Source organism: Bos indicus, chromosome 5 (assembly GCF_029378745.1).
Source record: "Bos indicus isolate NIAB-ARS_2022 breed Sahiwal x Tharparkar chromosome 5, NIAB-ARS_B.indTharparkar_mat_pri_1.0, whole genome shotgun sequence".
Classification (NCBI taxonomy): Eukaryota; Metazoa; Chordata; class Mammalia; order Artiodactyla; family Bovidae; genus Bos; species Bos indicus.
The window spans coordinates 112584482-112609010 of NC_091764.1; the positions used below are offsets into that span (position 1 = coordinate 112584482).

Consider the following 24529-nt stretch of genomic DNA (forward strand, 5'->3'; position numbering starts at 1 on the left):
TTTTCATTTTTAAAAAAAGAGATCTTAATGTCCATAAATTCCGGGTACAGGCTACTAAACTGGGATAACTGACCCTCTTCTCCTATTAAGAAGATGAAAACAAGCCAAGTTAGCTCAGAAATAAACTTTCCTGTATGTGGTCAGCTGAGCTTTACAAGGGTGCCAATGGGGTAATGGACAGTGTAGTCACATCAGCAAATGGTGTTAAGGAAACTGGACATTCACACACGTAAGAATCAAGTTGAATCCTTACTGACGCCACACACAGAAAGTAACTCTAAACGGATTAAAGACTTAAAACTATATAACTCCTAGACGAAAATTAGGAAAAAAGCTTTCATGGCATTAAACTTAGCAATGATTTCTGGGACATGACACCTAAAGCACAGGCAAAAAAGGGAAAACAAGCAAATGGCATAACATCAAACTCAAAAACTTTTGAGCATCAAATGACATAACCAACAGAGTGAAAGGCAACCCACAGAATGGGAGAAAATATGTGTAAATCATATATCTGATAAGGGGCTAGTATTCAGAATATATAAAGAATACTTATAGCTCAACAGCAAAAAATCAAATAACTCAAAAAAAGGAGCAAAGATTTGAACAGACATTTCTCCAAAGATGCTCAGCTTCAGATGAAAAGATGCTCAACATCACTATCATCAGAAAACTGCATATCAAAACCACAGTGAACTATTATTTCGCTCTCATTATGATGGGAAAAAAAAAAACGAAAATAACAAGTGTTGATGAGGATGTGGAGAAACTGGAACCAACTGCTGGCGGGATTATGAAACGGTGCAACCACTGTGGGAAACAGCACAGTAGTTCCTTTCAAAATTAAAAAAAGAATTGCCATATAATCCGGGAATCTCACTTCTTGGAACATACCCAGAAGAACTGAAAGCAGGGACTCAGAGAGATTCATACAACCCACGCTCACAGCAGCAACTATTCACAGTAATCAGGAGGTGGGAACAACCTCAGTGTCCATCAGTGGGTGAATGGATAAACAGAATGCGGTATATACATACAACAGAATACCATTCACCCTTATAAAACAAGGAAATCCTGTCACATCCTACAGCATCAATGAACCTTGAGTACACATTATTCCGAGTGAAATAAATCAGTCAAAAAAAGAGACAAATACTGTATGATTCCACTTACATGAGGCACTGAAAGTAGTCAAATTCATACAAACAGAAAGCAGAACTGGAGTTGCCAGGGGCTGGGGGGAGGGTGGAAAGGGGAATTGCTGTTTAATGGGTATAGAGCTTCTTATTTCGGAGAAGGCAATGGCACCCCACTCCAGTACTCTTGCCTGGAAAACCCCATGGATGGAGGAGCCTGGAAGGCGGCAGTCCATGGGGTCTCTAAGAGTCGGACACGACTGAGTGACTTCACTTTCACTTTTCATGCATTGGAGAAGGAAATGGCAACCCACTCCGGTGTTCTTGCCTGGAGAATCCCAGGGACGGGGGAGCCTGGTGGGCTGCCGTCTATGGGGTCGCACAGAGTCAGACACGACTGAAGTGACTTAAGCAGCAGCAGCTTCTTATTTGTAAGATGAAAATGTTATAGAGATCTGTCTCACAATAATGTGAATAAACCTACTACTGAAATATACACTTAAAAAATATTAAGATGGTAAATTTTATGTTATGCATTTTTACTATACACACACACAGACTCAAGTTAGAAAACTAATTACATTCTTTGTAGTATTACTGTGTGTTAAAATAACCTCATATAGGGTATATGAATACAATATAAACAATAAAATATAAAAACACCTTATATTCAGAAAACTTAAAGTTACCTGCAACAAATCCAACTACCAGATCTTTTCCAGTAGTAGAATGTTGACCTTTGACCCAGACTGCTTTGAGGCTATTAAAAGTGTAGAAATATACAAAATTGGAGCAGCAGAGACTGGAGATAACTGGAAACCACCCTCGATATGGTGCCAGGCTAGGAGAAGAACACAATAAGCAAAGTAAAGATGTGGGACAGAAGCCTCTAGAAAAGAAAGTCCTAGAAAAGGCTGATCATCATTCACATATTCTCAAAGTTCATTCCTGTATCAAAATAAACTCCAAACTGTACACATATCCTACCTTCTGAGGATGCCCAAGAAATCTTTTCTAGCATTAAAGATAACAGGAAACAACATACATTCAATGACTGATTTACTGATTCCTCCCCTTGATTTCCTTTAGAAATTACTATATAAAATTAGAGACAATTTCCTCATGACTGTTAGTTAATATAGCATCACTCACTTTATTACAAGGCAAGAACATTTAAAATTAAGTAAATACAGAACAGAAGTGATGGGGGCATCCAAAAAAAGTGACCGGGACATAAGGGCACGGGAACCAGACTGCAGGGGCTCACACTGGCCACAGCTGGGACAATGTGACCACCAAAATAACTAAGGAATCGACTGGAAACCACGGCATTTCTGAGTCTCTATAATACTAAATTAAGTATTTCCTCATAGACTGCTTACAGGTGCAAGAGAGGAAAAATAAAATTATTCAGTGGTTAACTCAAATCTAAGAAATTGTAATTAACCAGTAAAGGGCAAGTGGACAATATGTGACTCTAGATGGGACATCCCAAGAAGGACACAATTTCACCTACATGTTATTCTGCCCAAGAATGCATAGATTCATGCTAATCATGAAGAAACTTGAGGCAAACTTAAAATGAGAAACATTTTATTTAAGGAAAAATAACGGGAGAAGGTCCACACTCTGAAAATGTCAGTCATAGGGGTAAGGGGCTTGATGTACGGTATATAACTTACTAACAAATAATTCTGAAAAAAACTTGAGTGCGTTGTGTGTCTGTGTAGTAAAGGAAGGAGGATGGGGCGGGCGGAGAGGGAAGGAGAAAACATGAGCAGAAATGGAAAAAACAAATAGGAAAGAAAATGTCAACAACGGGTCAATCTGGGTAAACTACATACTGGTATTCTTTGTATTAACACTATTTTAGCTTTGCAGCTTTTTGTAAATTTGAAATTATTTCCAAATTAAAAGCTTTTTAAAAGGTACACAGGTCTGAATGTATCTGATAGGATGAATCAAACAGCTATCACCTCCTTCAACTTACTGTACATAAAACAAAGCATAGGTTTCATGTGAAGTCTCTGTGATCAAGAATTATAATGGCCAACCACAGACCTTCAAGGAAGTGAAAATAACTATGTAGTTAAAAGTCAGGCAATTACAAATTCACAACACAACGAGGCTATGAGAAATGGATCGAGAGTGAGCAGAGACACGACAGACGCCCAGGAATCTCCCAGTGAGCTGCTCCATCTGACAAAGATGAACAAGACAGTAGTACTCACAGGCCTTCTTCTTTAATGATCTCCAGGAGCACCATGTGTGTTGTTTTGGACTTTCTTTTCTCATCAACTACAAGATAAAAGAGTTTAAAGATAAATCCTTTGAGAATTGTTATCTTCAGCACCAACAAATTTCACTGAGAGGCCACTGACCTCGCCTGAGCAATCTTTCAATCTCTGGGCTCCCTGGTTTGCCTCAGAATTCAATGATTCTCCTCTGTTCCCGTGGGCTAAATTCTCAACTGCTGATTCCCTGGGTTTTAACTGTTATCCATGAACCATAAAACATTTTAATTCAATACCTGATTTGTAAAGTAAAAGATGTAAAAGGAGAAATTTATTTTTTTATATTTCATAGGGCTCTTCTGTTGTTTTTTTTTTTCAAAGTTATATATTCTAATTTTTATCTTAATATCTTATAAACTAGAGAGAAAATAAATTACCATTTCCCTTTTAGAGAAGAGGTTACAGACACAACACTGTGAAGGACACATGTGGTTGGCAGCAGAGCCAGGATTAAAATTCAAGCTTTCAAAATGTTAGCCTTGGGCTCTGTTTCCTAACCTAAAAAAAAAAAAGGTCTTAAAAGGAGAACTCTACTTTTCTTGGCATTCTCAATGAAAACAAAACCTACTTTAATTTCAAATTTCCTACCCATATCTGAACATTTTGAGAATCTAAAAATGGGAAAATGAATGAATTACGTAAGAAAATTGGTACCTGCATAGCTCATGAGATGACAAACTAGGGAACACTGTACAAGGCACCTGACGATAACCATCAAGATTACAAATACTCACACTTTGATCCGACAACCCCACTTCCGGGGATTTGGCCCCCAGAATTTACAGAAACAGAATGACATGTGAACAAGTCTATTGCACAAAAGAGGAGAAATAATCCAAGGATCTCTAACAGTGCAGGGGTACATAGGTTACGCTGCAGCCGTGCCATGGACCACTCTACAACCGCAAGAATCAAGAAGCCCCCAGGAACCCGATTTGGAAGGCATCCCCAAAATGCAAGATATGGAATAGTGTGAAAAGTATGCTTTTTGAGTAAGAAAGAGGAAATTGAGAATATATATCATTTGCTTCTTAGTCCATAAAGACTCTCAGGGCTACTTGAGAGACTAAGAAAAGATATTATCTATAGCGAAGCGAAAAGGAGGCAGACTAGAGTGAGATTTTTTCCACTGTACTGTCTATCTTTTTATGTATTTTAGGTTTCAAGTCATGTAAAAGTACTACCTGCTCAAAATCTCTAAAATTAATTAAACAGTAGTCATGAAGGGTTTTAACACAGCAATTAGTTTATTCAAAGCTAATCTTACTCTTATCTCTTAATGTAAGTTTGGGCATAGGCTTATAATTTCAAGTTGAAAAATACTGAGGAAAAAACAAGTAGAATTTATAAATATAAAGTGAAATGAGTGGGGGGCGCCTAGAACTCCATGCCTAGAAGAGCAATGATAATGATGTGTGGGTCCATGTTTCCTATTCTCTGTTCTCTTTCCAGAAAATCTACTCCTAGTGAAAAAAAAACAAAAAACCTCTACATTCTGCCTTTCAAAAGTCATACTGTTTATCAGAACAAACTGTAATGATACAAAATGACTAATGCAAACCCACTCAGGTCTCTCAGATTAGAAAATGGCTGAGGCTATGACTCATTCACAAACACCTCTCTGTTAATTAGGAAATAGCAGTGATGACCAGTCTTTAAAGTCAGTGAAAATGGACAACAGCAGATACTAATGAAACAGAATATCCTTATGTTAATTTAGAATTTAGTAGAGAAATAAGTTTGCTTCCTGATATCAAATGAACAGGAATGTGATGACAATAAGATACTCACCTTGAAGTCGAAGTCGAGCTGTATCCAAGGGAAAAAATACTGTCATTGCTGTCACGCTTCCCTGAAAAATTTGAAAAGCCTTTAGCCATTATGGTATCACAAAAATAATGAGCCACAACTTTTAAATGAACATAAGTTCGTTGCTATCAATGGGTCAAATCAAATTTTCAGAGAATGAATATACAGATTATTTTAATCTACTGGGATCATTATTGTTCAAACTTCTGTTAGTTACATACTTGAACAGATAGAAGAAATCTCTTTCTGATATTGAAAAAGAAAATGTAGTGGGTCCCTCGAGATGACAAATTTAGGGATTTACAACCTTGGACACATGTCAAAGACAGCAGGTAAATGGATTTTTAACCTTTTATTGGTCAGTTACTGCTCCTATGCTCTCCTCTGATAACCCAAGAAACCAAAAAATCTCGTAATCAGATACGTATTTCTATACTCTCTCCTTAATAATACATTCACCACAAAGTAAAAGAGGGTTAAGGATCATATTGTTCTTTAAAACAGCTCTGTCTGCTTGGTTTTAACGGAGAAGGCAATGGCACCCCACTCCAGTACTCTTGCCTGGAAAATCCCATGGATGGAGAAATCTGGTGGGCTGCAGTCCATGGGGTCGATAAGAGTCAGACACGACTGAGCGGCTTCACTTTCACTTTTCATTTCATGCATTGGAGAAGGAAATGGCAACCCACTCCAGTGTTCTTGCCTGGAGAATCCCAGGGACGGGGGAGCCTGGTGGGCTGCCGTCTATGGGGTTGCACAGAGTCGGACATGACTGAAGCGACTTAGCAGCACCAGCAGCTTGGTTGTAAATAAAAGAGGGGAAATATCTTTGCTAAAACTTCTATAAATAATTCATCCAAGAGAATCCAATGACAAAAATTATCAGTGGGGAAAAATAAGAAGCCAACAACCAGTCTTTTCATTCATAAAGCCCCAAGACAGACAAAAACCAGAAGCATACAGTTAGGGATAAAATCATATGCATGAAATCCCCAGGTGGGTTTATGGTTATCAACCTAGATGCAGACCCCTCTGGTGTACATTCTTGGGCATAAGATCAAGTTGTAGGCTATTGATCTAATAACGGTAACACAGAATATTTTTATCATGACAACAATGCGAAACTAAGTCAACTTTAAAGATAAGAACAAAAATGTGCTAAGTTTCTTATCTATTTATAGATGAGCCTGTCTGACAAGGGAGAACACTGTGTTGTCCTGTTAGTTACTCTTAGAAACTCAGATTAAATGTTATTACCCCCAGCCATCAGGTCCTCTGTGTTCCCACAGCACTTGTTTATGAGCATTCAGGCTGCAGTGAAATCTCACTCTTCCACTCGATTGTGAGAACATCTATTTATCTCTGAATATCATTGATTCTTAAACGTTTATTAAATTCAATCTACTTTCAGCTATCTCTGATGCTGGGAGGGATTGGGGGCAGAAGGAGAAGGGGACGACACAGGATTAGATGGCTGGATGGCATCACCGACTCGATGGACATGAGTTTGGGTGAACTCCGGGAGTTGGTGATGGACAGGGAGGCCTGGCGTGCTGCAGTTCATGGGGTTGCAAAGAGTCGGACACGACTGAGCGACTGAACTGAACTCAGCTATTTATGCTATGCTGATGGCTCCCACATCAAATGATCTTTCCTAATAAGAACTAGATAATATTTAATGGTTTAAGTAACTCTGGATCTGTAAAGGTGTACAGTCTACAAATCTATTCTCCTGGCATCTCTGCTCACCTTACAGGCAGTTTCCAAGAAAAATGGGGGCTGGAAAGCTGGTGAACACGTATCAAGGTTAGTTTACTTCCTATCATGCTGCATAGTTCATCTATGCAGGCTATTGCGTAGACAGGGCAGCTCCAGACAGAAAAGTCCTGCCTGGAAACTACTTCCTCAAACAATTGGATCACCTCCATCCTTCTTCCCTGTCAGCTTTAAGTAGACACCTGAGGTTTTCTAACTTAGAAGACCCTGCCCTGTGTGTGTGCTAATTTGCTTCAGTCATGTCCAACTCTTTGCAATCCTATGGACTGTACCCCACCAGGCTCCTCTGTCCATGGGCTTCTCCAGGCAAGAATACTGAAGTGGGTTGCCATGGCCTCCTCCAATCTTGAAATCTTAAAGTACGTCTTGTACCAAGATAAAGAGAACAGTCAGTCCAAAGAGCTCAAAGGTCTACTACCTCCTCAAGGACTAGCATAAAAAACTCAGATCTGTAAAATTAAAAAACACTTAAAAAATATAATAGTACTGGAAAGACTGGATCCAGATGGTAAACTGAAAACCCATCACTGCCTCCTCTGCATTCCAATCACTAATACTGAGACAGAAGATTTAGAACATTAATATAAAAGTGCTTTGTAGAAAAACAAAAAGGAATCTAATTGGTGGATTAGAAATTAAAAGGATAACAGAGTAAGGCTGTTTTGAAAGAAGAAACCACAAACCAAAATGCACAGAAGGTAGATAGAGTAGGCAGAATCATAGCCCCCTGAAAGATTCTAACCCCCAGTTACCTGTGAACATGTTACATTACATGGCAAGTCACTTTGCCAATCAGCTGATCTTAAAACAGAGAGATTATTCTGGATTATCTGAGTGGGCCCAACAAAAGTCTTTAAAAGTAGAAGAGTAGGTGGGAGTGAGGCAAGAGGACTCAGCCCATTATTGCTGGCTTTAAGATGCACAAAGGATGCTTGCTTTGGCAGCACATATACTAAAATTGGAATTATACAGAGATTAGTATGGCCCCTGCGCAGCGATGGCACACAAATTTGTGAAGCATTCCATATTTTTTTTTTTTTAAGATGGACAAAGGGGCCACTAGCCAAGAAATGTGGGCAGCGTCTAGAAGCCAAAAAAAGCAAAGAAATGGATTTTCTCCTCTGGCCTCCAGAAAGGAACACATTGACATTTTAATTTTAGCTCGTGGGCTGTGTATCTGATTTCTGACCTGCTTGTTTTACACCATTCGACCTGGTAGCCTGTGATTAATAACAAAAGTACAGCTGTATCCAGCTACAAATAAACTTAACATCTATGAGAAAGTACATTGCAAATGATAAAGGTAAATTGAGAACATAGCTATTCAGTACTTTGGGGACTTGCTGTATTTGTCTTCTCACCAAGCAAACACACAGATGACTGTTTTCATAATTCTATACATGAAAGTCTTATGTTAAGCTACAGTCTTATGACTTTTTCAGAAATTTGAATTAAATTCCGCTCTTCATAAATACTCAGTGTTGTTTTTTTCTCTAGGACTGTCTTCTCACTCACATAAAATGAGACACCACAAAATACTGAGACAATGACTACACCAGGTGCCAGAGAGGCATATACATCAATCTATTATCTGAGTCCCACAGAATTCCAACCTTCCGAGTGGGAGTTCTATTGTTGACAACAATTACAATTTAAAAGACTCTCTTTCCCAGAAACAACCTTCTTCTAACTCACCAAAACCAAACATTCTGAGTCACAATCTACCATCCCCTTCTGGCATTTAACCATTTGGTGCTGGGAAAACAATTTCTACACCACACTGGCACCTGGAGGTGGAAAAGTCCTTACAGGTCACCTGGCACTGCAGACCCTTTCCCTGCACACCAAGGAGCCTGGCCAGGGTTGAGAAGTTGTTGTTTAGTTGCTAAGTCATGTCTGACTCTTTTGCGACTCTATGGACTGTAGACGGCCAGGCTCCTCCGTCCATGGGATTCTCCAGGCAAAAATACTGGAGCAGGTTGCCATTTCCTTCTCCAGGGGATCTTCCTGACACAGGGATTGAACCCGTCTCCTGCACTGTGGGCAGATGCTTTACCAGTGAGCCACAACGAGGATCAGAGCATCACTGAGAAGTCTGCTGAAAGCCAGTGGGGCAGAGGCAGCCAGAACCCAGGTCTCTTGAACTCCAGGTTCTACTGTTCACGGTTCTACCTCAGTTCTCAATCTTTTTTTCAATCAAGACATAAGCAACTTTGCATTTTTCTCTTCTACTTGTAAAAGTGTACACGTATACACAATACTAACACACACACACAATTGGGAAATTCTTAACAGGGATTATATAGGGAGAAGGATTAACAACTCCCTTGGGATGTATCTCTGTATAATTATTATTTTTAAACAATAAGCATGTGTTGGCTTTAGTTTTGAAATGAGAAGGAAATTAAAAAAAAAAGACACCAGAATACAAGAGAATAAGACAGTGTAGAGATTCTCAAAGCAATGGGCTGGGGATCCTTGAAAGTCCCCTAACCCTTTCCAGGGGTCTGCAGGATCAAAGCTGTTTTCATAAACTACAACTGCATAATTCCATTTTTTTGCCTTTTTTAATTCTCATCTTCTCACAGTGTGTAGTGAAGCTTTCCAGAGGCTCTGTGATGTATAATATTGTAACAGACTGAATGCAAAAGCAGATAAAAGGATCCAGTTATCTTCTATTAAGTATTAGAGAGATTTGCAAAAATACAAAACAATGCCACTCTTACTAATGGGGGAAAAATACAGTTTTTAAAAATGCTATGTATGTTAACATGTAACAGGCTTAATATTTTTAGCAGATAAGTATCTTTATGATTTCCCAGCTTTAATTTCTAGAACAATAAATATTGAAAATTATTACCAAATAAGTAAAACCTCTTCAGAGTCTGCAATAATTCTTAAGAGTATAAAGAAATTATGAGACCAGATAGTCTTGAGAACTTCTGTTATAAACATGCCATTAAATATGAAAAATAGTACATTATTAATAAACTTAATTATTGAACATATCACTTCTAATATCCTTTTCAGCTGATGATATACCCGTGTTATGTAAGAAATTGAAAACATCACAAACTTTTGGGTTGGACACAACCTTTCCACAAAACTCTACAAAAGGCAAATAATTCTAGAAAAAATAAATACAGCCTATAATTAATACCTTAGGGGAATCATTTATCAGAGGCTTGGGTTTGGTTGTTTTTTGTTTTTTGTTTTTTAAGTAACAGAGACACTAGATGAGAAAAACATCTAATAGAATTCTGAAAGGAAAACCAAGTCAAGTCTGGAAGTGACCTGAACATCCTGGAAATTCAAAGGCTATTATCCTCAGAATACAGAGAGCATGACTAAGAAGGGAACAAAAGTCTGGGGTTAAGTAGACGTCAAGTCAAAGGCTTCTGCTGAGTATATTAAGGACTATTCTAGTGACCAACTGGACAGATGTGGGGAGAGGAAGTGGAATTTCAAGGACAACCCCCGGGTTTCTGGCTTAAAAAAAAACAAAACAGTGAGAGTGTAGTCATGAACTAAGATGGTAAATACTGCAGGAGGAGCAACTTCGGGAAAAGCATATTGAGCTTGGCTTTTGCATTAAAAGTGAATGAAGTCACTCAGTCGTATCTGACTCTTTGTGACCCCATGGACTGTAGCCTGCCAGGCTTCTCTGTCCATGGAATTTTCCTGGCAAGAATACTGCAGTGGGTTGCCATTTCCTTCTCCAAGGGATCTTCCCAACACAGGAATCGATGACAAGTTTCATGCCCTACAGGTAGACTCTTTACCATCTCAGCCACCAAGGAAGCCCAATCTTTCAGACCCAGGAATCGAACCAGGGTCTCCTCATTGCAGGCGCCTTTACCAGCTGAGCTACCATGGAAGCCTGACTTTTAAGTGCCTCAAAGACTTCTATATGAAGATATCCAGCAGGCAGCCAGATCCATCTGGAGTTCCTGAGACTCTGGGACAGAAATGTAGATTTGGAACTTACTGGAATAGAGCATCTTTCTTCACCTTTAAGACAATAATGATTGTACCATGGCTTGACAGATTTTTGTTAGGGGTGGGTGAAATCATTATTTTACCAATATGCAATCATATACTGTTTTATTTTCGTAATCAAATTTCCATTCTCAACAAATAACTGAAAACATACCACATGGCAGAACATTTTGTGTTTCTATCTTCTATTTTACTGATTCTTCTCTTTATTACCTCCCTTTTCCTTTGTGAACTTATATCCTTATCTAACATCTTGAGATGGATGCTCAGCTCATTGGTTTTAGGTCTTTCTTCTTTTCCAAACTTGATTTTATAAGTTACTCCTTTCCATCTAGGTATTTTCGCTGTACCTGACAGCTTTCCTTTTCAACTCTGGTTTTTTCAGATACTCACAAAGTTGTACAACATGCACCACTAGCTAACTCCAGAACATTTTTAATCACCTTAAAAGAAAACCCATTCCCAGTAGCAGTCACCCTTTTTTTTTTTTTTAAGCAATCACTCTTCATTTTCTCTTCCTCTCACACGCTGGCTACCACTAACCTATTTTCTGTCTCTCTTTTGCCTATTCTATACATTTCATGTAAATGGAACCAAATAACAAATGATTTTCTGACTGGCTTCTTTTGAGGTTCCTCCATGTTATAGAATCAGAACTTCATTCTCTATTGTGGTTGAAAAATATTCTATTATATGGATAAATCACCTTCTGCTTATCTTTTCATTAGTTGGTAATTTGGGTTATTTCCACTTTTTGGCTTTATGAATAATGCTGCTATGAACATTTGTATACAAAGTTTTACATGGATATGTCTTCAATTCTCTAGCAGTGGAATTGCTGGGTCATATGGTAATTATGTTTGACATTTTGAGGAACTAACAGTTTTCCACAGTGACAATACAATTTTATATTCCCAACAACAAAACATGAGGTTTCAAGTTTCTCCATACCCTTGCAACACTTGTCATTATCTGTGCTTTTAATTATAGCCATCCTGCTGCTGCTGCTGCTAAGTCACTTAGCCATGTCCGACTCTGTGCGACCCCATAGACAGCAGCCCACCAGGCTTCCCCGTCCCTGGGATTCTCCAGGCAAGAACACTGGAGTGGGTTGTCATTTCCTTCTCCGATGCATGAAAGTGAAAGTGAAGTCGCTCAGTCGTGTCCAACTGTTAGCGACCCCATGGACTGCAGCCCACCAGGCTCCTCCGTCCATGGGATTTTCCAGGCAAGAGTACTGGAGTGGGTTGTATAGCCATCCTAGTGGATGTGAAATAGTATCTCATTGTGGTTTTGATTTGCATCTCTCTGATAACTTGCATTTCATGTATTTATTGGCTACTAGTATATCTTCACAAAAGAAATGTCTATTCAAATCCTTTGTGCATTTTTTTGAAGTTATTAATTTTTACTTATCGACTATGGTAGGTCTTTGTTGCTGCATAAGGGCTTTCTCTAGTGATGAGTCTGGGCTTCTCATTGGGGTGGCTTCTCTTGTTGCAGAGCAAGGACTGTAAGCACACGGGCTTAGTTGCTCCTCAGTTTGTGGGATCTTCCCGGGCCAGGGATCGAACCCGCGTCCCCTTCATTACAAGGCGTATTCTTTTTTTTTTACAAGGCGTATTCTTAACCACTGGACCACCAGGGAAGTCCCACTTGTGCATTTTTAAATTAGGCTATTTGCCTTTCTATTAATGAGCTGCAAACATTCTTTACATATTCTGGAGGCTAGGCACTTTATCAGATATAGCAAATCAGACTTGCAAATATGTTCTCCATTCTGTTGTTTTTTCTTTCTTAATAGTATTTGAAGCACAGTCTTAATTTAGATCAAGTCCAAATTATGTTTACTACTTGTGCTTTTGGTGTTATATCTAAGAAACCACTGCCTAATCCAAGGTCATGAAGACTTATGTCAATGTCTTCATCTAACAGTTTTGTAGTTTGAGTTCTTACATTTATGTCTGAGGATCATTTTGTGTTAATTTTTGTGTGGCATGAAGCAGGGGTCCAGCTTCATTCTGTTGCATGTGGATGTGCCACTGTCCCTGCATAACTTATTAGAGAGACTGTTCTTTCCCCATTGATGTTCCTTGGTGTCCTTGCCAAAAGTCAACTAAACACAAATTTGGAGGTTTATTTTTTTGGATTCTCAGTGCTGCTCTGTTGATCTGCCTGTCTATCCTTATGCCAATACCAGTCTCTTGATTACTGTAGCTCTGTACTAAGTTTGAAATTAGGATTCTAAGAGTCCTCCAAATTTTTCTTCCCCAAGATTATTTTGGCTACTCTGGATCCCTTGAGTTTTCATATAAACTTTAGGATCATCTTGTCAATTTCTGCAAAAAAGCAAATTGGAATTTTGATATGGAGTATGCCAAATCTGGCAGATCCTCTTAGGAAGCACTGCCACCTTAAGAATAATGTTTTCCAACCCACTTATTCAGAGGATGTCTTCCCACTTAGGGATTTTTTTCAATGACTTGTTTTTAGCGTAGCTACAAGTTTTAGCATGTGCCACCAGAGCTATCAGTTGTTTATGGTCATGTATGGATGTGAGAGTTGGACTGTGAAGAAGGCTGAGCGCCGAAGAATTGATGCTTTTGAACTGTGGTGTTGGAGAAGACTCTTGAGAGTCCCTTGGACTGCAAGGACATCCAACCAGTCCATTCTGAAGGAGATCAGCCCTGGGATTTCTTTGGAAGGAATGATGCTAAAGCCGAAACTCCAGTACTCTGGCCCCCTCATGTGAAGAGTTGACTCAGTGGAAAAGACTCTGATGCTGGGAGGGATTGGGGGCAAGAGGAGAAGGGGACGACAGAGGATGAGATGGCTGGATGGCATCACCAACTCGATGGACATGAGTCTCAGTGAACTCCGGGAATTGGTGATGGACAGGGAGGCCTGGCGTGCTGCAATTCATGGGGTCGCAGAGTCCAACATGACTGAGCGACTGATCTGATCTGATCTGATCTGCACTGAGTAATTTTAGGCAGTCTTTTTTGTGCGTGTATGGTTGCACCTCACAGCTTGTGGGATCTCAGTTCCTCAACCAGGGATTGAGCCTATTCCCTCCGCAGTGAAAGCACAGAGTCCTAACCACTGGACCACCAGAAATTCCCTATCACTCAGTTTTAAATGCTTTTTTATTTCCATTTGATTTCTTCTTTAACCCACAGATCATTCAATAATGTGTTTAATTCCCAAACATATATGTTCACATTTTGAATCTATTACCCCTAAGCATCCACCACCTCTCTTCTATGTTCCTTGGATATTTAACAAGTGAACTAGAAATTCATTCTTAACTTAATTCCCCTGCTCCAAAAAATTTACAAAATTTTATACAGTAAAAAATACCAAGCAAAAGTAAATCAGAGCAAACATAAAATAACTACCACTGTATCCCAAATATGAAAATGAGGACAATGACAAAATCAGGGAGGAAAAAACCCAGAATCTGAAGTTAGGCTCTTGGTACACAAGTATCTGATTAAAAGACATACCAGAGGCATTATAAGGGGCCATCCACACAGCCTCAAGAGTTTCAACCAGAAAGACCAGAGCACAAATACTAATACTGCTTTAGCAAAGTATCAATACATCTGATTTAAAATAATAAGGCCTTGAATCACTTTGAGTGGTGGCTAGGAAAATAGAGAAGGAATGTCTGCCAGGAGAACTATAGAAGATTCAATAGTATCTGCTTATTTATTGGATGTGGATCGCAAGAGAGATGGGAGAGGCAGAGAAATGAAGATACCACTGACAGAAATAGGTAAATGAAAAGAGGAAAACAGAAATAGAAAATAGACAGAAAATTGACAGGAAATAGAAAATGAAAATGATATAGTTTTAAGAAATTACTAGTTCAGTCTTGGGCACAGTGAATTTCAGATGATAAAAAATTAAATACGCTCTCACTTGAGTTCGAGCAGTATTATATATCCCAGGTACAAAATTCTACCACAGTAAATCCACTACATACGAACGAGCTCTGTTCCAAGGGTGAGTTCTTAAGTCCAATTTGTTCATTAGTTCAACAAAGTTAGCCTAGGCACCCAACTAACACCATCGGCTCTATAATACTGTTCTGTAATAGGTTTATAATACTGGTCACGCAAATATACATAAAAACACAAAAAAATAAAGAAAACACTTTTAACCTTATAGTACAGGACCTTGAAAAGGACAGCAGGACAGTAGGACGGCTGGCATGCAGGGTCTGGCACTGAGTGAACAATCAAGGAGTTACTGGCTAGGAGAGGGAGGGGTGGGAGACGCAGAGCTGAAGGAGCGTCAGCAACAGGAGACAGAGGGCAAGCTGCCATTTCACTCACACCTGACTGTGATGGAACGCGTATCTGCATCTCTGAAAGCTCTCAAGTTGAAGATTCATATGAAGGGGACTTATTATATATCCCAGTCACTGACGGGGGAGCCTGGTGGGCTGCCGTCTATGGAGTCGCACAGAGGCGGACACGACTGAAGCGACTTGGCAGCGGCAGCAGCAGCTGCAGCACTGTATGGTATCTAGTTGTTAATGAGTTTATCTTCCTTATTAAGACTATGGACAGGAACTTTTAACTAATTAATTAATGACTAAACAGAAAACAAAACCTTTAGGCAGTTGGCAACACCATACTGCAGATAGGAGACAAATCACAGCCAGAGATAAAAATGGCAAGCAGAGTCATACAGATCACTTTTTGCCTAAGTTCTTGGGCATTTCTGGTTCTCTCTATTGTGAACGATCCCATCGTCAGCACCTGGATTCCTTAATAATGTTTCAATATCTACGTTTCAGGTTATATGTCCAAAACAGATAGTTTATTCATTTTCTGGGCTATGTCTCTCCTGTAAAAGGTCAATAAATATCCAGTCTACCTTTTAATTTGAATGACACAAACACACATGGAGTTGAAGTGAGGTACTTAACACCACCAAGTCAGAAGGAAACAGTGGGGTGAGCCTGGTCAAGGCTTGGCTTCCTAAGCATGTACAATCTTCTGGAAATACCAAGACAGGGGCACATATAAACACAGAAGCAGAGTATCGTGCCCTTTCAGCACAAACAATGATGTTTGGGTTGGCCGACCAACCAAATTCAACCATTTCCAAAATGCTAATTCTCTCCTGAAGGATGAAAAACAATCCCCCGACCCCCTCAATGCAATGCTAGTTCCAAAGCAAATTTCCAGGACTCCAGAAATAGTGGTTGAGTCAGAGGAGCACCCCTGAAACCAGTGTACAGCATCTTCTAATACAGTACACGGCATTACTGGACAGAAGGATTATTTTAAAAAGAAAAACAACTAAAATACACTGTCAGTGGTAGATCTCGAGCTAAGGAAATTCCAAAGATGAAAGCCACTTGTGGCTTTCATATTAAAAAATGTTCTTCACCTAACCAGAGTTAATATAAGTCTTTCCCCTGATACAACAATCAAGCTAACCCTCACAGTGATAACACAAATATACAAGGTAAACAGAAGGCTTAAACATACCTGAGTGTCAGAAGGAGCATGGGCTTTGGAACAAAATAAACTGAGGTTCAAGTGCCAGCTAGAGTACACACATAAATTACTTCAAATCTCCATGCCTCGATTTCCTCATTTGTAATCTGGGGACCAAAAAAAACTGTGGGGGCTGCTGTAAGAGGTAAGAATTAACTTATGGAAAGACCCAATATCATACTAGGCACACAGCTGGCACTCAAGAAATGCTGCTCTCTGTATGTACTTTTTATAGCATTTTTTAGCAGTAGGGCTCAATATTAATCAGGGCCCTAAAATTAGCAATGGGATTTCTTTGGAAGCAATGATGCTAAAGCTGAAACTCCAGTACTTTGGCCACCTCATGGGAAGAGTTGACTCATTGGAAAAGACTCTGATGCTGGGAGGGATTGGGGGCAGGAGGAGAAGGGGATGACAGAGGATGAGATGGCTGGATGGCATCGCTGACTCGATGGATGTGAGTCTGAGTGAACTCCAGGAGTTGGTGATGGACAGGGAGGCCTGGCATGCTGCGATTCATGGGGTCGCAAAGAGTCGGACACGACTGAGTGACTGATCTGATCTGACTTACATTCCTTCCAAAAGAGCAATTGTTATTCAGTAAATTCATTAAAAAAATATGGCTCTTTCAGAAGGAGCTTTAAGAAGGTAGGAGGGTCAATAGTGTGAAATACTACAAAGCTGAGTTAAATAAAAATGAAAAACAGTCAGGAGACTAAGCCATTTGGAAGTCAGTGTTGGTCTGTGGGACAGCAGGTCCAGTGATCAGAATAGGATGAGGAGGGAAGGCAGTGAGTACAGACTAGTCATTAAATAAACTTAGCATCAAAGGAAGGAGAATGAGCAGCACCTAAGAGGGCAGTTTCTCAACCAGATCAGTGTGGTTACATTACAGGACACAGCTGAAGGGAAAAACACTGGGAAAAGGTTAAAGTTACAGGAAAGAAGGAAAAATGAATGGAGCAAAGTCCCAAAAGATAACTGTGGGTAATGTAAGAGGGGAGGATAAAGATCAAAGGTAGCAGAATCCAGCCACATCCGTCTTTCCTGAGATTAGCACAATGGAGGAAATACTGAGGACAACTGTAGCTGATTCTGTAATTAGAAAAAATGGAAACGTTTTTTATCTATTTTATCTAGAGCAAAAGGCGAGGTCATCTGTCACAAGTGAATGGACAGAGCTGACCACATAAGATGAGAGAAAATTTCAATTCCACTGAATTTCTAAAATCGGCCAAATGCTGCATTTTCAAGAATACATCTGATAAAGAAACGAATGAGTATGGGTTTACCACACTATCACAGGTATTGAGATAGGTACTCCACAAGTGTTACCACACTGACTTCTCGGGAGGACCCAGTAAGCAAAGTTTCCATTTTATAGCTCAGAAAACTCAAGTTCAAAAAGAAAACATGAACGACCCAAGATGACACAGATAGTCGTGTCTTACTCCAAATCGTAACCAAATAATCCCATAGTTCCTTCATAATGCGGTGGCGTGAGGTCACATTAACATTTGTACTAAATATTTACCACAGTGAAAAGTCAGAAACAATGCAAAATATTCATAAATTATGGAACACTCACCCACTCCAGTACTCTTGCCTGGAAAATCCCATGGACGGAGGAGCCTGGTGGGCTGCCGTCTATGGGGTCGCACAGAGTCGGACACGACTGAGCAACTTCACTTTCACGCACTGGAGAAGGAAATGGCAACCCACTCCAGTGTTCAAGACTGCAAAATCCCAGAGATGGGGGAGCCTGGTGGGCTGCCGTCTATGGGGTTGCACAGAGTCGGACACGACTGAAGTGACTTAGCAGCAGCAGCATGGAATACTCATATGACAAGAATATTTTTTATTAAAAAGCCAATGATTTCTGAAGTCTTTTTAACAACATGATATAGTGGATATCTCATGTTTTGGGCCACACAGCAACATTCTCTTTTCCTGTGGGTGGGCTGATTTTTTTTACCTCTTTCCACTGTGCACAATCTTGGTAATATGTCAGCCTTGGGGGCTTCCCATCACCTTCACAGGGGCAACCCACCACCTCTTCCTAGGTACCACCAAGGTCTTATCTTGGTGGTAGATAAGATACCTTGAGGTGGTAGATAAGATACCTTGAGCGACTGAACTGTACAACCTTCCCCAAACCTACAATTTAGTTCAGTTGAGTCGTTCAGTTGTGTCTGACTCTTTGCGACCCCACAAACTGCAGCACGCCAGGTTTCCCTGTCTATCACCAACTCACAGAGCTTGCTCAAACTCACGTCCATAGAGTCGGTGATGCCATCCAGCCATCTCATCCTCTGTCGCCCCCTTCTCCTCCTGCCTTCAATCTTTCCCAGCATCAGGGTTGTCTCTAATGAGTCATTTCTTCGCATCAGTTGGCCAAAGTATTGGCACTTCAGCTTCAGTATCAGTCCTTTCAACGAATATTCAGGACTGATTTCCTTTAGGATGGACTGGTTGGATCTCCTTGCAGTCCAAGGGACTCTCAAGAGTCTTCTCCAGCACCACAGTTCAAAAGCATCAATTCTTTGGCCCTCAGCCTTCTTTAAGGTTCAACTCTCACATCCATACGTGACCAGTGGAAAAACCATAGCGTTGACTATACACCACCACTACACACCTAAGAAGAGCTTCCCGAGGACAGGGACTTTCCCATGACCTTCATATCCAGAGGCCTTGGACAGAAAATCAACAAGTTCTGCTTGGTTTCTATTTCTAAAAGGCAGGTAGTGAGCCTACAAGGTAAAAAGTCCACTTAATGTTAAGTATGTAAGAGTCAGATGTGCCTGTTGCTTCAGTCATGTCCGACTCTTTGCAACCGTATGGACTGTAGCCCATCAGGCTCCTCTGTCCACTGGATTCTCCAGGCAATAATACTGGAGTGGGTTGCCATCCCTCCTCCAGGAGATCTTCCCGACCCAGGGATTGAACCTGCTTCTCTTACACCTCCTGCATGGGCAGGCAGGTTCTTTACCACTAGTGCTACCTCACAAGCCCAGGAGTCAGATAGTTGTGCTTAATTTTCTCTTTTGATACCAACTGGTGAAAAGTGCTCTGAATAAGCTTTCTTACACAGTTCTAAGGATGGCTCTGTCTGAGCTTTGAGTCACAGAACAATAAAAGGTAAAAGGCAAGAACAAAGGAAAACTTTCATATTTCTATAAGACTTGAATTCTTTAACCATCAGCATTTATTCAATGAAATGTAATTCTTTTAAAACAAATTATGCAATTAATTTTTTTATTTTAAATAAACAATAGGGAAAAAGAAGTCTCTTGAAAGCTACCAATTAATTATCATCATTACAATCCCAATGTCTGTTTCAGCATCTAAACCCCCTAGACAATTCCAACCAATCTCACTTTTCAAATTCTAGACTAATAAAATCTCTTAATTACAAATGTACATTTCTTCAAATAAAGTCTACCTTCAGAAGCTAATAGGAGAACCAAAAATATACAATTATAAATCCAGTTATACTCAAAATTTTGAGAATTATTTACATATGAGGCCATTAATTGTATCAGGCAACAGTCATCGACTAGCCATAAAGCATTCTCCTGAAACAGCACAATTCTGGTTCTCAAATACTTGAGATTATCTGCAATTATACCAAAATGTACCATAAAGCACTCCAAATCACTAATCTGTTTAACTTTCAAAGTGTTATGTGTATGCGCATACACCACACTTGAGGTGAGAAAGTGTAGAACCTGGAAAAAAGTGACTAAGCAAACATAAAACATGTCCACTCAAAAAGGCTGTAAATCAACATCTTAAACAATGACCTAACAATCTTTCGGGGAGAAGCAACAAGTAATTACACCAGTTTATATCAAAGACAAAAAGCTGGTGAGGGAAACTGCCAGCATTTCTGATACAGGCTGCCTTGCTCAAGTCAGGCACTCAGGCACTCAAGTGCTCCTAACCCCTATGCTCTCCTGGATCATCTCAAAACTTTGTATGGCCAAGGCATTTAACTAAACATGAGTCAATCAAACCACAGTACTATACATTAAAAGTAATGCCATTTTTCTCATCAAATGTAGTGACATTTTGTGGTGAAACTGTTTTCCTTTGGTAGCAATTAGAAGAAAGCCGGTCCATGATGTGAAGTTTATCCTTAAAACAGAAATTTGCAAAGAGTTAAGAGATCCACTCTCAGCCTGATATTCAATAAAGCAACAAAACACAATGCAACTTCTCCTTCTAACATGTTCCAGGAAGCAAGAGGAAAAGAAATTATTCTTACGAAAGTATATCTAGTAGATAATCTAACATAGCTTATGGGAGAAAGAAAAACCATTGAAAATTTCAGGTGCTTAATTTCAAGCAGAATTGTTAACACGAGGAAAATAGGAAACGAGACAGAAAAAAAAAGAAATGCCTTTGCAGGTTAAAATAAGCTATATCATCTCCATCCCTAATTACTGCCTACAGCAGAACTCAGAAAACTAGCTGCAAGAGTCAAGTCTATGCAATGACTGGCTTTGTAAACTAAGACTTCATCAGAACACCGCTCCGTCCATTACTGTCAATGACTGCTTTCAAACCATCTTGGCAGGGTTGAGTAGCTTTGCCAGAGACCATACGCCTAAATTATTTACCAGCTGCCTCCTTAAAGAAAAAGTTTGTTAACCCTTATTTTATTTCTCTCATAAAACTTAACACTACATAAAATCTGTTTTTTGACTTAGTCAATTATTGTCTTGACTTCCCCACTAGAAAGCAAACTTTGTAAAGAAAAAAGCTTTTGTTCTCCACTCTATTTCTAGCACCTAAATCAGTGCATGGCACATACACAGCTCTCAATAAAGATGTTGAATGAATGGCTATTTATTAAGAAAAAGAAAGGAGAAGAAACATTTCCCATCTTCCCAATCTCATTCTCTCTTTGATGCACTGCCACTATTCACCCTACAAATCCACCAAAACAAGTCTTCTCAGTTCACCACTGGATTTATCATGTTGATAAACACATTGATAAATCCAACGGTCGATCCTCAGTCCTCATCTTACTTGACTCATCGGCAGCATCTGACTCAGTTGGTCTATACCCTCCTGTGTGCAACTCTCAGAACACCACGTTCTCTTATTAACAGTTCACCTCCTACCCAATGCAGCCTTTCCTTAGTCTCCTTTGCTGCTGCTGCTGCTGCTGCTAAGTCGCTTCAGTCGTGCCTGACTCTGTGCAACCCCATAGACGGCAGCCCACCAGGCTCCACCGCCCCTGGGATTCTCCAGGCATAGAACACTGGAGTGGGTTGCCATTTCCTTCTCCAATGCATGAAAGTGAAAAGTGAAAGTGAAGTCGCTAAGTCGTGTCTGACTCTTTGCGACCCCATGGACTGCAGCCTACCAGGCTCCTCCGTCCATAGGATTTTCCAGGCAAGAGTACTGGAGTGGGGTGTCATTGCCTTCTCCAAGTCTCCTTTGTTAGTCCTCTCATTGCTTCCAGGCTAATCCTTTGAGACTTTTCTCCTCCATTCACAAAACTCATTTCTTTGGTGAGCTCATCTAGTCTCATGACTACTCTTTGGCATTTCGAACTTAACTATCAAAAACCAAACCCAGGGATTTCCCTGGTGGTCCAGCGGTTAAGACTTGAGTTTCCAATGCAGGGTGTACAGGCTCAATCCCGAGCCCCGGAACTAAGGTCCTGCATGCTGAGTGGCATGGCCAAGAAGTAAAAATAAATAAAAATAAAACCCAAAACCATTCTCATCTTTCCCCCAGAAGCTGCTCCTTTATAGTCTTCACCATCTCAGTACATGGAAATACAATCCTTCCAGTTGCTCAAGGCCAAAACACTTGGGAGTCAACCAGCTCTTATTCTATTACATCCCACATCCAATCTACCATCAAAACCCTGGTAGCTCTATCTTAGAAATACATTCCAGGTGAATGAGCTCTTCTCACCACCTCCACTGCTACCATCCTGGCGGGCGGATGGTTTCCGTGCCTTCACCCTTGTTCCCTTACAGTCTACTGCCAACAGAGCAGCCATGGTGATCATGTTTAAAATGTAAGCAAGTTGCTGCATGCTCAAAATAACTTGCTCTAACAGCTAGCCAGCTGCCTTTCACACTCAGGGTTAAAATTCGCACACAATTTGGTCTCCTGAAACCTGTTTGCCCCCCTTTGCTTCTCCACTCCAAAGGTCTCCAGGCCTATCCTAGGGTATATCAAGCAAGCTTCCATTTCAGCGCCTTTACCCTGGCTGAAAGGCTCTTCTGGTCTGAGCGAACTAGGACTCCTAAATCAGGCACTTCCATCAACTACTGTGTCATCTAATTCACATAACAACTCTGTGAGGTAGGTGTCAATGCCTCCATTTAAAGATTAGGAAAGTAAAGTTTTTAGGCCACTTATCTAACAAGGATGGAGTTGGGGCTCAGCCTCCATTAGTCTGCACAGAACATGAGCTCCGATGCTTTTGAACTGTGGTGTTGGAGAAGACGCTTGAGAGTCCCTTGGACTGCAAGGAGATCCAACCAGTCCATTCTAAAGGAGATCAGTCCTGGGTGTTCATTGGAAGGACGGATGCTAAAGCTGAAACTCCAGTACTTTGGCCACCTCATGGGAAGAGTTGACTCATTGGAAAGGACCCTGATGCTGGGAGGGGTTGGGGGCAGGAGGAGAAGGGGACGACAGAGGATGAGATGGCTGGATGGCATCACCGACTCGATGGACATGAGTTTGAGTAAATTCTGGGAGTTGGTGATGGACAGGGAGGCCTGGCCTGCTGCGATTCATGGGGTCGCAAAGAGTCGGACACGACTGAGTGACTGAACTGAACTGAAGAGGAGAGGATTCAGCCAGTTATATGCCTCTGAAGTCCCAGTGATATCAGGTGCATACTGACAGCTAGAGAAGGATGTAGGAAAGCAGAGAGCCAGAATGAGAACCAGGATGAGAACCAGAGAGGAAGGTACCGAACCAAAAGAGTGGTGTCAAATGGAAGTGAGACATCCAGAAGCTCAAGAACCAAGAGCATTCCTCATAGTAAACCACACCTGCAGTAAAAGCAACTTTGCTCTTGACTTAAAAAAAAAAATGGTATCTTCTCCTGCCAACAATATTGGCCAGAGGTATGTATCCCTGCTGGGTTCTGCCTCTCACCTGCAGTTTAGTGTGTGAAAAGAGACTGTTTGGTTAAGAATGTGATTAAGCAACACAGCTTCACACCTAGGTTTTCCTCTGGTCCAGTCAAAGTTTGTGCGCCCAGTGGGGTGGGACAGGAGGACGACTGCCCTTTAAATTTCAGATGGCAAAGAGAACAATATCTTCCTCCTTGTGGGTGTGTGGGACAAACACTTCCCCCCGCCCCCGCCACACACACACACATCCCAGATACTGTAGCCAGGAGCGGAGAGGGTGTCGGCCTTTACACCAAATTCTCCCAGCAACATTTAGCTTATGCCCCATTCCTCTACGCCCCAGTCACGACACGATCGCCTTGTCATCCCCTTCCCCCAGCCAAAGCCTGGTCTGGCCTCAGAGAAGCCCCACACCCCGCAGTGGCCCGGGCATGAAGACCCCGCCTCACCACGGCTCCCGCCACGGCGTGGACCAGGCTTTCGTAGGACAGCACGGAAGACATAAGTGCGGTTCCTGCACACCCGGCTGCAGTTTCCCAGCAGAAGCTGAAGCCAAATCAACTGGCGAAACTTGCGCCAGAGTACCGGGCAGGAGAGTCACAAGCTCCACCCCCTTAGGCCCGCCTCCTCCAGAACAACCATTTCCGGGTCGCAGGGCGCCCGCGTCTCCTGGCCCGGCGCTGGCGCGGGGCGGGGCAGAGTGGTGCTGCGGCGTTCACGTGGAGCGTTGGGTCTCGCGGAAACTCGGCACCCAGGAGGTCAACTGTTGTTTCCTCGCGTTGTCGCGATCTGCCCGGTGGTGCTTTACACCTACTCCAACACTGGGGACTTAAGAAAACCTTTTTTTCCCTCCACATCTCTTCGTAAGACTAGCTGGAGACAAG

General features: G+C 41.0%; 1 protein-coding gene and 1 pseudogene across 1 annotated transcript in view; one reads left to right on the plus strand and one right to left on the minus strand.

The window, feature by feature from the left end:
* Positions 1-24268, minus strand: part of SLC25A17 (solute carrier family 25 member 17) — a 42832-nt gene extending 18564 nt beyond the window's left edge. The window contains exons 1-4 of the mRNA XM_019961859.2: positions 24095-24268; positions 5222-5282; positions 3368-3434; positions 1826-1977 (exon numbers count right to left, since the gene is read on the minus strand). Of these exons, the coding sequence (XP_019817418.1) occupies positions 1826-1977; positions 3368-3434; positions 5222-5282; positions 24095-24148 (334 nt within the window). The 5' untranslated portion in view covers positions 24149-24268. The remainder of the gene's footprint in view (positions 1-1825; positions 1978-3367; positions 3435-5221; positions 5283-24094) is intronic.
* LOC139183410 (U6 spliceosomal RNA) lies at positions 7948-8047 on the plus strand (annotated as a pseudogene).
* Positions 24269-24529: the final 261 nt, after the last annotated feature.